The following is a 14,228-nucleotide window of genomic DNA, read 5'->3' as shown; positions in this document are numbered from 1 at the left end:
GTGAGTTCAAGGCCATCCTATGCCTTGAGGGGGAAACAGAGGCTAGGGATATAACTCATTTAACATTTCATTCATGAAACCTTCAGTCCAATATGTACTACCACCAAAATGGGAAAACCATCTATTCATGATTGACTAAATTATCATTTATGAGAAAGTAAAAGAAAGTCAGAAGTAATCTAGCATTATGAAAGAGATTTTAAAGTATTAAGGAATACATGAATGGTTGTCTTTGCCTCATATTACTTTAATGTCAGTAAGGGACCAGGACACAGGAGTCCTGCAGAGTGTTAGAATGCCAGAGAGGAAGGAGGTGAGAGGCGTGGGGGACTGAGGCGGCTGAGGATGGACAGGGCTCAGGTGTAGAGCAGTGTCTCATCAACAGAGCAAATTTACCAACCAGACTAGACACATCCGGGCACACGATCTGTGATCCATGTGACTGCAAGGATCTGTGAAAGTCAGGTCAGCAGTGCATGTACAGAACACACCAGCACGACGTGTGATTCTTAAAACGGGATTAACCTCAGAAACGCCAAGCCTCATGGGAGCTTTCTTCCAACCGCCATTGTATTGTGGTGGCCTCCCGGCAGCTATACTTACATGACCTGTGAGTGTAAAACGCTGGGCTACGCAGAATTAGCATGGACTAAGATTGCCAGATAAAAGGTAAGTTCCCAAGAAAGAGAATATGCAGTAGAAATTAGGTAAATAAATTCCAAAAATAAAAAGAATCCTGTGACCCCATCTTAGGCAATGAAAGCAGAAAGCATTTCTTGTAACTACAGGTTAAACCTTAAGGGATTCTTTATAGCTTATCAACAGATACCGATACTAACAGGTTTAATAACTCATAAATTAAAATAAAAGCTACTACCACTTTGTAAGAGATGCTTCTCCTCACCCAATAAATAAATTTAGGGTAGGTCTAGAATTTTATTTTTTTTAAAAATCTGATAAATTTCAGAATGGTTTAAAATGTTCTGAAATATAATCCACTCCCCCAGGGAAAGGGCACATTTGTCTGAATCTGTCCAAATGATCTTTCGTAATGTACGTTTACGGGATTGTTTGATTTAATAAAAATAAGGAAAAAAGAACAAGTATAAAATGAAAGTATACAAGGAAAATGGTGTTTGTTTTATCAACAAGTAATAATATGGAAGGCAAATACTGTTAAATGAATTATAAAGTCTTACAGGTTCTTAAAACTCACCCCTAAAGAATTCTAAACAATGCACAAACATTTGTCTGGTGTGGTGCCAGTGAAGGGGCTATTAACAGAAACTCAGGCTCTACAAAGAATCTGTGGTAGAAAAAGAAGTAATTAAAATTGATTTTTACCTCTGGAAGTCTTTGCTATGCACACATCTTTGCTAAGAAAGTCAACAAAACCATTAACGTCTAAGGCAGTAAATGGCTCAAGCGTAAGGCAGGGCTGAACCTCCAGTGCTGATGGCAGTCTCTATTAAGAACTCCTGGGCCATTTTCTGAGAACTTTAGCACATTAACTTATTCTGTCCCGAGCCCCATGAGCTAGATATATTTATTACTAGGCATGTATGGAGTTTAAAGTATGTAGACTACTTAAGGTCTCAAGAAAAACAAGTGCCATTAGAATTGTCACCAGCCTTCCTTCACTCCGGAGAGTACCTCCTACAAGGTTCAAGACATCTAAGGGAAGAAAGCTATTCACCCATAGCAAAGGATTCGGTGGGATTCTACATTACACAGGGCTTGCAGCCAATTAGGATCAAATATGCTCAGAAAAGCACAAGAGAGTTTGACAAATACAGAGGCACAGTAATCCCTGGGGCATTCTGCAACTCTGAAATTCCCCAAACTGAATGTATCCCTCTTATGATTTTTCTTTTATAATTTTTTCAATTTTATTTTTCTTGGATATTTTATGTATTTACATTTCTTTCTTTTTTTTCATCTTTTTTAACTTGAATATTTCTTATTTACATTTTGATTGTTATTCCCTTTCCTGGTTTCCGGGCCAACATCCCCCTAACCCCTCCCTCTCCTCTTCTCTATGGGTGTTTCCCTCCCCATCCTCCCCCCATTACCGCCCTCCCCCCAACAATCACGTTCACTGGGGTTCAGTCTTAGCAGGACCCAGGGCTTCCCCTTCCACTGGTGATCTTACTAGGATATTCATTGCTACCTATGAGGTTGGAGCCCAGGGTCAGTCCATGTATAGTCTTTGGGTAGTGGCTTAGTCCCTGGAAGCTCTGGTTGGTTGGCATTGTTGTTCATATGGGGTCTCAAGCCCCTTTGAGCTCTTTCAGGCCTTTCTCTGATTCCTTCAACAGGGGTCCCATTCTCAGTTCAGTGGTTTAATCATGGCATTCGCCTATGTATTTGCTGTATTCTGGCTGTGTCTCTCAGGAGAGATCTACATCCAGTTCCTGTCGGCCTGCACTTCTTTGCTTCATCCATCTTATCTAGTTTGGCTGTATATGTATGGGCCACATGTGGGGCAGGCTCTGAATGGGTGTTGCTTCTGCCTCTGTTCTAAACTGTCTCCCTATTCCCTGCCAAGGGTATTCTTGTTCCCCTTTTAAAGAAGGAATGAAGCATTCGCATTTTGATCATCCCTCTTGAGTTTCATGTGTTCTGTGCATCTAGGGTAATTCAAGCATTTGGGTTAATACCCACTTATCAATGAGTGCATACCATGTGTGTTTTTCTGTGATTGGGTTACCTCACTCAGGATGATATTTTCCAGTTCCATCCATTTACCTATGAATTTCATAAAGTCATTGTTTTTGACAGCTGAGTAGTACTCCATTGTGTAGATGTACGTATCCCTCTTATTAATTCTAGTCTCTCCCCACCCCCTTTTGGCCATGAAATTTTGGTCTTTGACCTAATAATAAACATATTACTCCTCTAAATACACCTGGTAAGGCTAACAGTGGTAACAAAACCATAGGGCGTTCTTTATAAACACCACCAGTCATAATTCCTACCGCTTAAGGACAAAACACGAAGAGAGCATGGTGTGGATGAGGTCTGGGTGTGCTCTGCTGGTCTTCCTATGATCCCAAGTGACACAGGGCTCTGATAGCTCATGTCTCTTCATAGGACTACATACATTTTGCAAAGCCAAGTGTGAAGGAGCCATGTGATGATATTGTCCAAAGTAAAGAACTGAGAATAAAGGAGAGACAACATCGACACAGCACAGTCCAGCCTATCAGTTAACTTATCCAATCGCACAGTGCTTTTCTCATCAAGCAACAAGGATCCATCCCACAACTAATTTTCACAACTCCGTAACGAATAACCTATTAAGTTTTAGTCACTCTAACTAGCAACACATAAAGATAAATGGGGATAGGCTGGGTTGAAATCCATCCAAATTATCCCAGATACCACAAAAATGTGCCAATTCTTTCTGCATATTAGTCAAACTCAATGCTGACTCCTATATGTATCTGCTTCACCAATAATGACGAGAAGGCTACTCTGGGCTGCCCGATCAGTCGGTAAACAAGTCCCACAAGATTCTTTTACTAAGAGCCAATCCCACTGAGCAAGTTAACCAACATTTTTTTTAAGTCAGCAATTTCAGTATGGTGCAATCAAGAAGAATGATTAATTTAGACTAGATAATCAAGAACAACCTCATTAACAAGGTAGAGAGAGAGAGAGAGAGAGAGAGAGAGAGAGAGAGAGACTAATCTTTCACATTGCAATTTGAGTACAGATAGTATCATAGATTCAATACAGAATGTCAGAAACCAGTGATTTCAGGTTCCATAGGTATATTACTTATAAAGAGTTAGAGAATATAAAATTACAATCACTGTCCATTTCCTAGTGTTACATATAAAATACCAATGGAGACGCCTGGCTGGTAGGAGCTGCTTCAACGTATGACAGACAGGATACAAACCCTGTTGCCCTGGTGTGCTCAGTATACATACTACACTGAGTTCTCTCCTAGGAAGGACTTGGGAGAAAGACAGAAGCATGACAGATTTCTTAAAGCATCCCGTTAGAAGTACCTGGGTTCTCACGCGTGCACTGTTGGAACATACCTGTACCTTAAAGGTGGTGAGGATGGAAAGGGAAAAAGACATCTGGCTACTGAGAGAATAGAGGGGTCCTTGTTAAAACAGGTAGAAAGCTCAGTTGATCTGAGTCCTGTGAAAAGCAAACTTCCAAGCCACCAACTTGGATATTTAAATGAAAAGACTTCATCTGTCTTATGTAAATAATAATAATAATAATAATAATAGTAATAATAATAGTAGTAATATATCATTATTACTATAGTATTCTAGGTGTGTTCTGTTTCGGTTAGCCTTTTCCTATAAGAAAATGGGGGGAAAGTATGTTGTGGAATAAAATGAAATACGGCTACAAGACCATCGAAATCCTTTGGACAAGAAAGGGAAGAGTATGTGTTCTGCCCACATGCGATACCACCCAGTAAGAAGCAGGGAGGACCAAGGAGCAGAGGGCAGCATCTCCTGGTACAGGCCCTCAGCAGTGAAGCTCCCTGGCCGGGAGCCGTGGGGGGTGGATCCTCCCTATGTACTGCATTTTGAATGGGTGTGTGGCAGGACGTTCAGAGCTCATGGCTGCCTCTTGTCCCATCATTACATTTTAGAACAGACAACTCGTTCCATCGTTTGTTTATTTTGCAGGTCCACAAATTACTGAAGATAACTAGAATCTCACCCAAACCCAGTAAGAAAACTGGTGTTTGTTAAGTGGAGAAGATGGGGACGACACTTTATATGCAGGATGGACTTGAAGCTTTGACAGCTGCACACTTGGCTGTGGCAGGTAAGGTCAAAGTACCCAGTCAAGCCCCATCCTTAGAACCTGCGAATGGTGCCTTATGGCAGTTCAATGCACTCTACAAGTATAACTATAAATCTTACGGTAGGTCTGTGAGCGCGGAATTTGTAGATGAGCTTGATGTAGTAATCATAAAGGCTGTTAAGAGGTGAAAAAGAGAAGCAGGGGAGGAGAAGCTCACTGGCTACAGTTGGCTCTGAAGGAGAGCCTACTATAAACCAATTAAAACATGCAGCTACCTCAAGAGCAGCATTCCCAACCTCAGGGTCATGACTCCTTTGGCAAACTCCTATCTCCGACAATATTTACATTATCATTATGATTCATAAGAGTAGCATAATTATAGTTATCAAGTAGCAATGAAAATAATGTTAAGGTGGGGGGGTGGGGAGGGAGGTCACCACAACATGAGAAACAGTATTAAAGGGTCATAGAGTAGGAAGGTTGGGGACCACTGCTCTAAAGTGTGTGAGGAAAGCCAGGGAACAAAGCAACCCTGAGAACCTCCAGAAAAGACTTAGAACCTTTTCGCAGGTTCTAAGAATGGGGTTTGACTGGGGACTTGGACCATACATACCTACTGTTTTTACCCACTGGAAATTTGTTTGGGAATTCTGCCTCCAGAGAACCTCATAACAAATATTCTGCAGTTTGAAACCACTTAAAATAAGCCAACAAATGTTGGTTTTTCAAACTGTTTTCCCCTGTCTGTATTAAGATTTCTAATCATCATTTAACAAGTTATTATAAAAGACAGCCTGAGCCTTACAAGATAAGGCTCTGTGACCTCATAGGCTCAAATGCCATCTGAGACCAGAAGCTCACCAGTGCCTTACCCTAGGGAATTACACACTGGGGAAATGCATGGCAAGACATGTGACCAAGAAATATGTGACCCAAGAATGTGACCAACACACTCCACTTGCCTTGCTTGAATGTGTTGATCTTAAATGTTCCAAGGCAACAGGAACAAATAACAAAATGAAAAACTAAGACTGTGGCTGGGTTCAAAAGCTTACAGTAAACACTTTCATGCCTTACCAACATTTTCCACCAAATTCTAGAAGATAATTCTTCTGTTTCCTAAGTCAGTCACTAAATCCTAGAGGGTAGGCATTAGAAGCTCCTGTCCTTGACACGTGTCACAAGTCAAGTCTCATGGTCTAAATGAAATGAACCGGAGAATAAATACTGAGGCAGAAGATCCGCTTATTCCCGAAACAAAGTAAAATGCTCTCAGATCACGAGGACGACGTGAACAGTAGACCCTCCTACAACAAACAGCAGTGTTACTTCCTGACTTTTATTAGTTATCTAAGAATATCCTGACTGTGGAAAATTAAATATTACAGCACTCTACTTGCTTTTAGGTATCATTCATTTATTTCGGTCATTTCATAGCTTGACTAGTCCGTTTTCTTTAATGCTGTTTGGCTGGTGTTTGTTCCTACAGATAGTGGGGAATTATGAAGAATATATTCTGGCATAATTTAGCACAAATTTATACATGGCAAAGTACTGTAAAGAAAGGGCAGAACACAGAGAACTGTAAGGACTATGTCCCCTGCTGCACTCACAATAGCTGGACTCAGGCAGGGACTAAGACCAAACACTAAACATCAACCAAATATTCTTAATCCCTGCTAACGGCTCCTGTTGTGGGAGTGGAAACCCTGGGAAGATGCTGGCCGAGAGGAGCCAGGTTTAAAACAAATGTTCATTGAGCATGCAACAGGGAAGACAAGAAGGTTTCGGACACACAGAATGTGTTTCAGCACACAGCACACGGCATGAGAAGAAAGAGAGGCAAGGGGAAAGGCCTGGAAGGAGCAGAGAAATAATCTTCAGCAATAAGGCTGTGGGACGCAGAGGGAGCCTGGAGCTAGAAGTGTGGGGGTGGGGGTGGGGGGGAGGATGGGAAGTGGACGATTCCAAGCACACAATGGCACAACCGGTAACTCCCTTTAGAATAACTAATAACACAAATAGACCAGGGACACAGAAGCACACAAGTCAATTGGAAATGACATGTCCATTCTTCCAAGGAAACAGACTGTTTGATTAGGGTTTTGGGAAATAGCTTAAGCAATGCAAAATTAAAACCTGATAAAGCAAGAATTTCTCAACTACGGAAGTCATAGTGTGAGTCCAAAGGCAGGGGAACGACTGACGGGCAGCAGGCAAGGTCCGCCAGCAGAAGACTTCAAAGTCTTCACCTGCTTCCCCACCCCTGCCCGTGAGCCTGTAATAGTATGCTATACCACAGAGGGGAGGCAGCTTCTGGAGGTGATTTGCTTGTGTGGGGAAGTTGAGTACAGAGAACTGTCTGCTATGATAAGCTCAAAGCTTTGAAATGAGATCGAAACTGAACAGCGAATTCATGAAAACCGTCCTTTTTTTTTTTTAAAGCTAGTACCTTTTATCTTAGAAAAATCATCAACAAATGAAATTTGATAAATAACAGGAGCCCAAGGTAGTCTAACGGAACAACGTCCTAATTGCAATTCTACTGCTCTTACAATTATGAATTCTCAAAGACGTAAGAATAAAAGGTGCTTTCTTCTGGAATAATTATTCATACGCAGTGGAAAGAGTGCTAAATATCCACAGGGCTCATGTAAGCATCTTAACTGATTCAAATACTGAAAGCTAGAAACTAAACTGAAATACTTAAGTGAACAAAAGTGCAGTCTGATGCCCTTCAGGTCAGGAGACAAGACTTGGTCCTCTCCATTGGTTTAGGCCTGAGTCTATGTACTTAGGCAACAGTGAAACACCTCTAATTTAAATAGTAAATACTACACACCCAGCACCCATATATTTACTAATTATTTGCAAATCTTATGCAAGATTCTCTCACTTCAGATGTTTAAAGAGATGCGCTCTTTTATGAAAAGGGGTGCACTGTTTTCAATAGACTGTTTTAAATGCTCTATGCTCTAAGTATTTTTAAATAAATCATTGAGGAACAGAACAAAAGACATGAAGATGAAGTCACCCTCCTAAGAATCTAAGTGGTACTGCTGGGTTACCCAGGATACCACTTTACATCTCAGTTGACCAGTTGCCATGAATTATTAGGTGGACGATGCCACACAGTTTATTGCACACGGCCTTAAACATCGAAACTTGGACTAAAGGTCATAATTCACTGCTAAGTCTGACTTGGAGAAAAATGTTTTCATTATTACAAGAATTAAGATTTGTGAAATAAGTACACAAGGTTTTTTTTTTTTTTTCTCTTTTAAATGGGAACTGGGCTGTCAGAGAAGTGAGAGACAAGAAGACAAGGATGGACTGGAATTCTAGACAGAAAACACAGTTGTCCAGAAAAGCCAAACCTCCAAGCAAGAAACAACATGCAAAGGAACCCATTTGCCGTTTGTTTGCCTGTTGATAATTTTAGAATCCTTCTAATGCATTGATTTGGAGGAATAAGAATCATAACTCCTCCTGGAACTCATCTCTCATTAATTCACCACAGATGGTAAGAGAAATCAACTTCAGCTGTATGTTACACACTCAACTATATTTAATAATTAATCTAAAACAGGGGTTCTCCGCAGAGGTTACATTTCTGCCTCCAGGGGGCGTTTGGCAACATTTTTAGGAGATGAGAGACGCTGGGCTGCCCTCAGCAGCTAATGGGTGGAGGTCAACTCCATTGCTAGACATCCTACAACACACAGGATACACACCCCCTCCCCAGGAACAACAAAGAACTATCAACTTCAAAAATCGCCAACAGTCATAAAAGAGATGCCATGCATTCTGAAACTGGCAGAAGCGAAATTCCATTTTTCAAATCTTTCATAGGTGTCTAATTAAAAGATAAGCTGCCACTACCAGGGAGGGGTCATTTTACAACTGCTTTAAATGTGGTGGATGGCAGCTCCAAGAACTGCATTGTAACCCACAAGACCTTCTGAGCAGGTTCTCTGAAACCACAGGAAAAGAACTGTCTAACCCTTTTATCTTATGTTTATTGTTAAGTCACCTGGTTCAGTATCAAGTCCTGTCTCTTCTGTAGCTAATCTTCTAAAAACACACTGACCTCATAAAAACACAGTATCTTTCTAATATAAAAATTCAGTCAATCCAATTTACAGAGAAAGATTTATGGGGGAGGCTGTGATGGGTGAAAAAAAAAAAAAAAACATCACCCAGGTCTTTAAAATGCAAAGTTATTTCACAGTTTGCTTGCAAAATGACTCAGATCATTATTACTTTTAGTCATGCCAAGTTTGCTTCTCCTAAGCCTACTAGTAATGGAGAAAGAACGAAATAACCACCATCTTTCTGCAGCCGTTAAACCAATGAAACAGGAGCTTACTAAAAAGCAGATTTGTGCAGTGATGTTTCCTTTTTATCAGACTGTGAGAAGAACACAAGCAAATCACTGGAAGTGCAAATGAAGATTGTAAGAAATCTATCATCTGCCCAAATACCTCAAGTGTGGGAGGAAAACAAGCAAAAGGAAACCCCGACTCACAGACCTAAAATAATAATAATAATAATAATAATAATAATAATAATAATAATAATATAACCTGTGAATATTTTCCTTATATCACTCAATCAAAATCCGGATTTACTCCTTTTTTCCCCCTCCGTTCAAAAAACTGGAAGACCTCCATGTCGGCTTTCAGCAAAACAGTGTTTTAAGAATGAATAAAGAAAGCCTGGTGTGCACCTGTCAAACCTCACTGGAGCGAACACCGCAGTGGAGAGACGACCCTGTGGTGGAGAATGAGCCTTTCGCACCTGTCAGGGCTCTTTTCACCCGCGAAGCATCTTCCTCTCCTACTATGGGAGCAAACGTGAGCCAACTTTGGTGGTTTCCATCCCCCACCCAGGCAAAATCCAGCCTCCGGCGCAGCTCAAGTCCTTACGCAGGGAAAACCTCAGCGCTCTTTTTCACTCACTGAGTCGCCATATGAAGTTGACAGGCAAGATCACTGAGACCCCACGGAGGCCCCACACAGAGAGCCCCGAGGCCACCCAACGTGGCACTTTCCAGGCGTGGGCAAAGCAGAACGCCTCATGACACCTCTCACCACGGGGTGTCCGTGGAGAGAGGGTGCTTGGCTTTGTGGTCCCGAATTGTCCCTCATCTAGGGAGGGCAGAGCTCAACTTCAAAGATAGGGTTCCCACGCGTCCCGCCGCCCGGCCACACTCTGGTCTGCCCGTGAGGTCGCGCGACAGTCACCGCCCCGGCCAAGAAGCCTCCTGCGTTGTGCAAGGGCTGAGATGCCGCGCTCGCTCCTTGCTGTCCCCCGACCCGGGCCCGGTCCCCACGGCCGCGCTCACCCAGCAGCAGCAGCTTGACCTCGCGCGCTGCCTTCTCTCCGTCCTCCCGGAGGTTGCGGTCGATCATCTTGCTGCGCTCCACGGCCGCCTTGTCCTCAGCGCTCAGTGTGCAGCCCATGGTGGCCGAGCGTCGCCGCGCCCTCGGCGCCGGGGCCGGCTGGCAGAGCGGGGAGAGGCTGGCCCGGAGGCGGCCCCGCTAGGTCCTCAGCTCCGGCAAGCTGGAGGCGAGGTCTGCTAACCGATACGCCGCCGCCTCGGGCGGCCGTCCCCGCCCGCGACGCTCTACGATCCGCGCCCGCGAGTCCCGGCGACCGCTAGGCTCCGCTACCGCCGCCGCCGCCGCAGCTGCCCGTGGCCGAGCCGCAGCCGCACACAGCCCGAGCAAGCTCCGCGTCCGCGCGCCGCCGCGGCCCCGCCCCTGCCCGCCCCGCGACCACTCCCAGCGCGCGCTCACGCCCGCCCGCGCACGTGCCGTCGGACAGCGCCCCCTCCGACCGCTGCGCGCCCGCGTGATCGCCGAGCCCGGCGCTTCCTGCACGTCCCCCCCACGAGGTGCCCGGTGCGTCCGCTGACTTCTCCAGCCCCAGCCTGGAGCTCACTAGCCCCCTCCCACGCTCCGGAGACCGCTGCTGGGATCCGTGGGTACCTGTCCCTTAAGGGCGCGGGTGGGACGCTTGCCAAAGTTGCGAACAAGGGGAAAAAAAAAAAAAAAAAAAAAAAAAGCAGTCCTGGGCATTTGAGCATGCCTGGCGCCTGCAGCCACGCAAGGGTTTGCAAAATGTGTGGGCTTGTGTGAAGGACCGTGAGAAATAGAGCGAAATGAGCAAGAAATGGGGCTCAGCGAAACCCGAAGTGGCGATCAGCCAAGCGGGAATCTTAATCTTGGAGTTGCCAATACTCACTTCCTCCCTTACCTTTTCTCTTTCTTTTCCTCTGGCTTTCCCTGTGATCTATGCTCACCTTCCTTTTCATAAGGGGACGCATTTTGAAGGATTTTCTTCGTAACCCGACAAAAACGTTTGACGAAGAATCAAAGAATTATTTTTAAAATGGCAAGGGCAATAAAACACACAAGCAAGTCTGCACTCTGCCTTTAGGGCACATGTAAGTTTCTCGCCAAGCTGAGTACCCATGTTTATGGCCATGTTGTGACTCCTGTGCCAATAGCCATGGCATCTGTTTTTTGCAGACCTTAGCTTCTTTGCTGGCAGATGAGCTGTTGAACCTTCCAGGTCAGGGCAAGGCCTAGATGGCTTTTCACCCAGCATGAGGGGAGGAGCATAGGTTGAAGGTTGGGCTCTCTCTTGTCAGTTGCACTGCTGATTATAGGAGAAATGTTGACTAAATAGATGAAGAAGGTACTAGGAGAGAAAATACATTCCTTGGCGAGATAAAAATCAGGCAGTTAGTCTTTGGCTCCCGTTTGAAAATCTGATTTTCAAAGAATCATTTGAAAATCTGGGGTTGGGTTCGAAGGTCTGTCTAAGCTGATGACACAGGCCCAGTAGCTTAGCTGCAGGTTGGGTCCCTCAGTGCAAGCAGAGCTTGTAGGTTGCCATTTTGTTAGAGTCAAACTTGCTGAGCACAAGATAAGCAGTGTTAAGAACTTCCTGAGCCTTTCCTAGGATTCTTTCAAAACAGAAGAAAACCCTGCACACTTTTAGGATATTTGGTCACCTTCTACCTCCTTTGTACTTCCTGGCACTGGAAATGTTCATCAGGAAGTCCAGAATTCATGAAAGTGACAGTCAACCCAATGTGAGTGAGCCATTTGCAGCTGTCAGTTGACTGCCCTTCCTCCATGGTTCAGGCCAGATGGGGAATCAGTCAGGTCTGAGGAGTGGCGAACACAGCTGCACTCCTTATGTTTGGACCAAGTGAAATTGTCAAAGAATTACATGGCTTACACCTTCCCTTTGAAAAGCTTGTCGGGGAAGTGAGAAAATAAATGAGTAGAAGAAGGGAAACCAAACTTCGAAGAGGCTGTAAAATGACGGTGTGGATGTAGGAAGGACTCTCAAGGGAGGCTGGTGGGCAAGCCACTGAAGAAGTGTGCACTGGAACACTGAACTGGTTGCCATAGCAAAGTACGGCAATCACATGGCTTCAACAACCGGCATGTACTTTATTTCTCAAGTCTGAGGAGTCTAAGATAAAAGGCCAATGGATCCAAGTCTCTCCAGTGAGGGTTCTCCTGCTGGCTAGTGCATGGCCACTTTACTAAGTGGAGAAGTAGAAGAAGGAGGCGAAAGAGAACCAGGAATGAGAGAAGAGGAAAATTCTTTCTTCTACTGTCGTTGCCCCCCTCCCCACTTTCAGGACTCCATCTCTGTCTATGTACTTCCCAAAGGTCCTCCCTTCCAGTACAGAGTGTTAGGGCTTCAGCCTAAGAGAACTGAGGAGACATCACCATTCAGTCCAGAATAGGGACTATTTTGGTTCATATGAATATCTAACTAAAAGATTAACAGAGTGTGAATAGAAGGCAGCCATTATTTTATGATTGAAATGAAGTCTGCTGAAAGGAATGTGATGAATGAAAATGAACGTTAAAAATGAAAGTTAGAAAAGAACTATAACGATTAAGGTAAAGAGTTGGACTTGATACCATGAGTGCTAAGTGTGCCCACATTCTCCTGAGTAAAGTAACAGAGATAGAAAAGGGAAAAGCTCTTTGCATCAGATGTAAAACAAATGAGTTACCTACCATCCTAACGAGTGGATGGCATTGGTAATTCAGAGATGATAACCTTCACTCAGACTAATACATCTGATCATGACCTTGCAAAATAGGATTCAACAGTAAAGGAGTTGGGACAACCATCACTAGATCATCTAATATAGAGAGAGTGAAGCAGTAAAAGTGGAATTACAGAGGTTAAAAACCCCACTTCCGAACACTCATTTTCCTTTAGAAAAATCATGATCGTTTTAACAGCTATACTAATTTCAGAATATCTATGCATTTGAAGTGTACAGTTCAGTGGCTCTTACTATAGATGGAGTTGGAAAACCATAACCATACCATTTGTAAAATGTTCTGTGCCCCCCAAAAGAAACCCCATATCCTTTAGCCATTCTCCATAATCCATAAGACCCAGGACATGTTTGGAGAAAGTATAATAGGACTCAACAGACAGTGACAGAGTGCTTGCATAGCTAGCTTTGCAAGTTTGTTGGTCACAAGTCTTCACTGATCTTTGCTTCATTGAGAGAGGAACAGCAGAGAACCAGGTGTACTGATTGGTCCTGGTCACTCCCACTAATTTGTGCTGATTTGGAAGCCTGGCAGTTTCTGCTGGATGGTGCTGCCTCTGCTGATTCATATTTGCTATCCTGACACTACTGAATTGAACCGCTGGTATCCTGACAAACGAAGATTGGAACTGCCCCAGAGAACTAGTTCTAAACAGGTCCCCATGCCCTTGTCCTATTTACCATCTTTTTTCCCCTACCTTTGGATGGTGGGCTAGAAGTGGGGGTTCAAACCATTTGAGATCCCTTATTAAATGTAGCTTTTGAAAAATCTAAGCCTATACTAAACTGTTCATAAAGTATCTTGGGAGAAAATTGTGGATATTTAATGTAGGAATGAGAAGAAGCATGTGAGCTGACCATTATTTCCAAACGAATGAGGATAGGTCATAAATCAGAGGCCAAGTGACTTTGGGTAATAGATGTAGAAATACAGAGAGAATGTTGCAGCTGACAAAGCTACCTTGGAGTGAGGGAAAGAGGTGCATAATTCCTGCTTATTCATCATAGTCTAAGATTTCAACATCTAGATTGAGCATTCTAGACCTATATGAGCATTTAAGACTCTATACCTTTCAGTCATCAAATGGCCTGGTCCCATTTGAGTTCAAAATGAGACTGTAATGCCACAGAAACAATTTCTGGAACTATCCTTTCCCTACTCATAATACCCTTGCAAGAATAAGCCACAGTTACCTGAGATGTTGGTTTGAGGTTTGAATAGATTAGTATGTGTGGAGTTGGGGCCAAGTACCTCTGGGGATTAGAGAGTGAGTGACAGATCAGAAGGTTAGTGTTTACCATTGGCTACAGTGTGAGCACACATGGCTTGTGAACCCCG

General features: G+C 43.7%; 1 protein-coding gene across 1 annotated transcript in view; it reads right to left on the bottom strand.

Annotated features, from left to right (window-relative positions):
* The window catches only part of Gnai1 (G protein subunit alpha i1), an 85,640-nt gene extending 75,171 nt beyond the window's left edge, over positions 1–10,469 (bottom strand). The window contains 1 exon segment of the mRNA NM_013145.2: positions 10,133–10,469. Coding sequence (NP_037277.1) covers positions 10,133–10,250 — 118 coding nt within the window. The 5' untranslated portion in view covers positions 10,251–10,469.
* Positions 10,470–14,228: the final 3,759 nt, after the last annotated feature.

Source organism: Rattus norvegicus, chromosome 4 (genome assembly GCF_021556685.1).
Source record: "Rattus norvegicus strain SHRSP/BbbUtx chromosome 4, alternate assembly SHRSP_T2T, whole genome shotgun sequence".
Classification (NCBI taxonomy): domain Eukaryota; kingdom Metazoa; phylum Chordata; class Mammalia; order Rodentia; family Muridae; genus Rattus; species Rattus norvegicus.
This window is presented reverse-complemented; position numbering and strand designations above follow the sequence as displayed.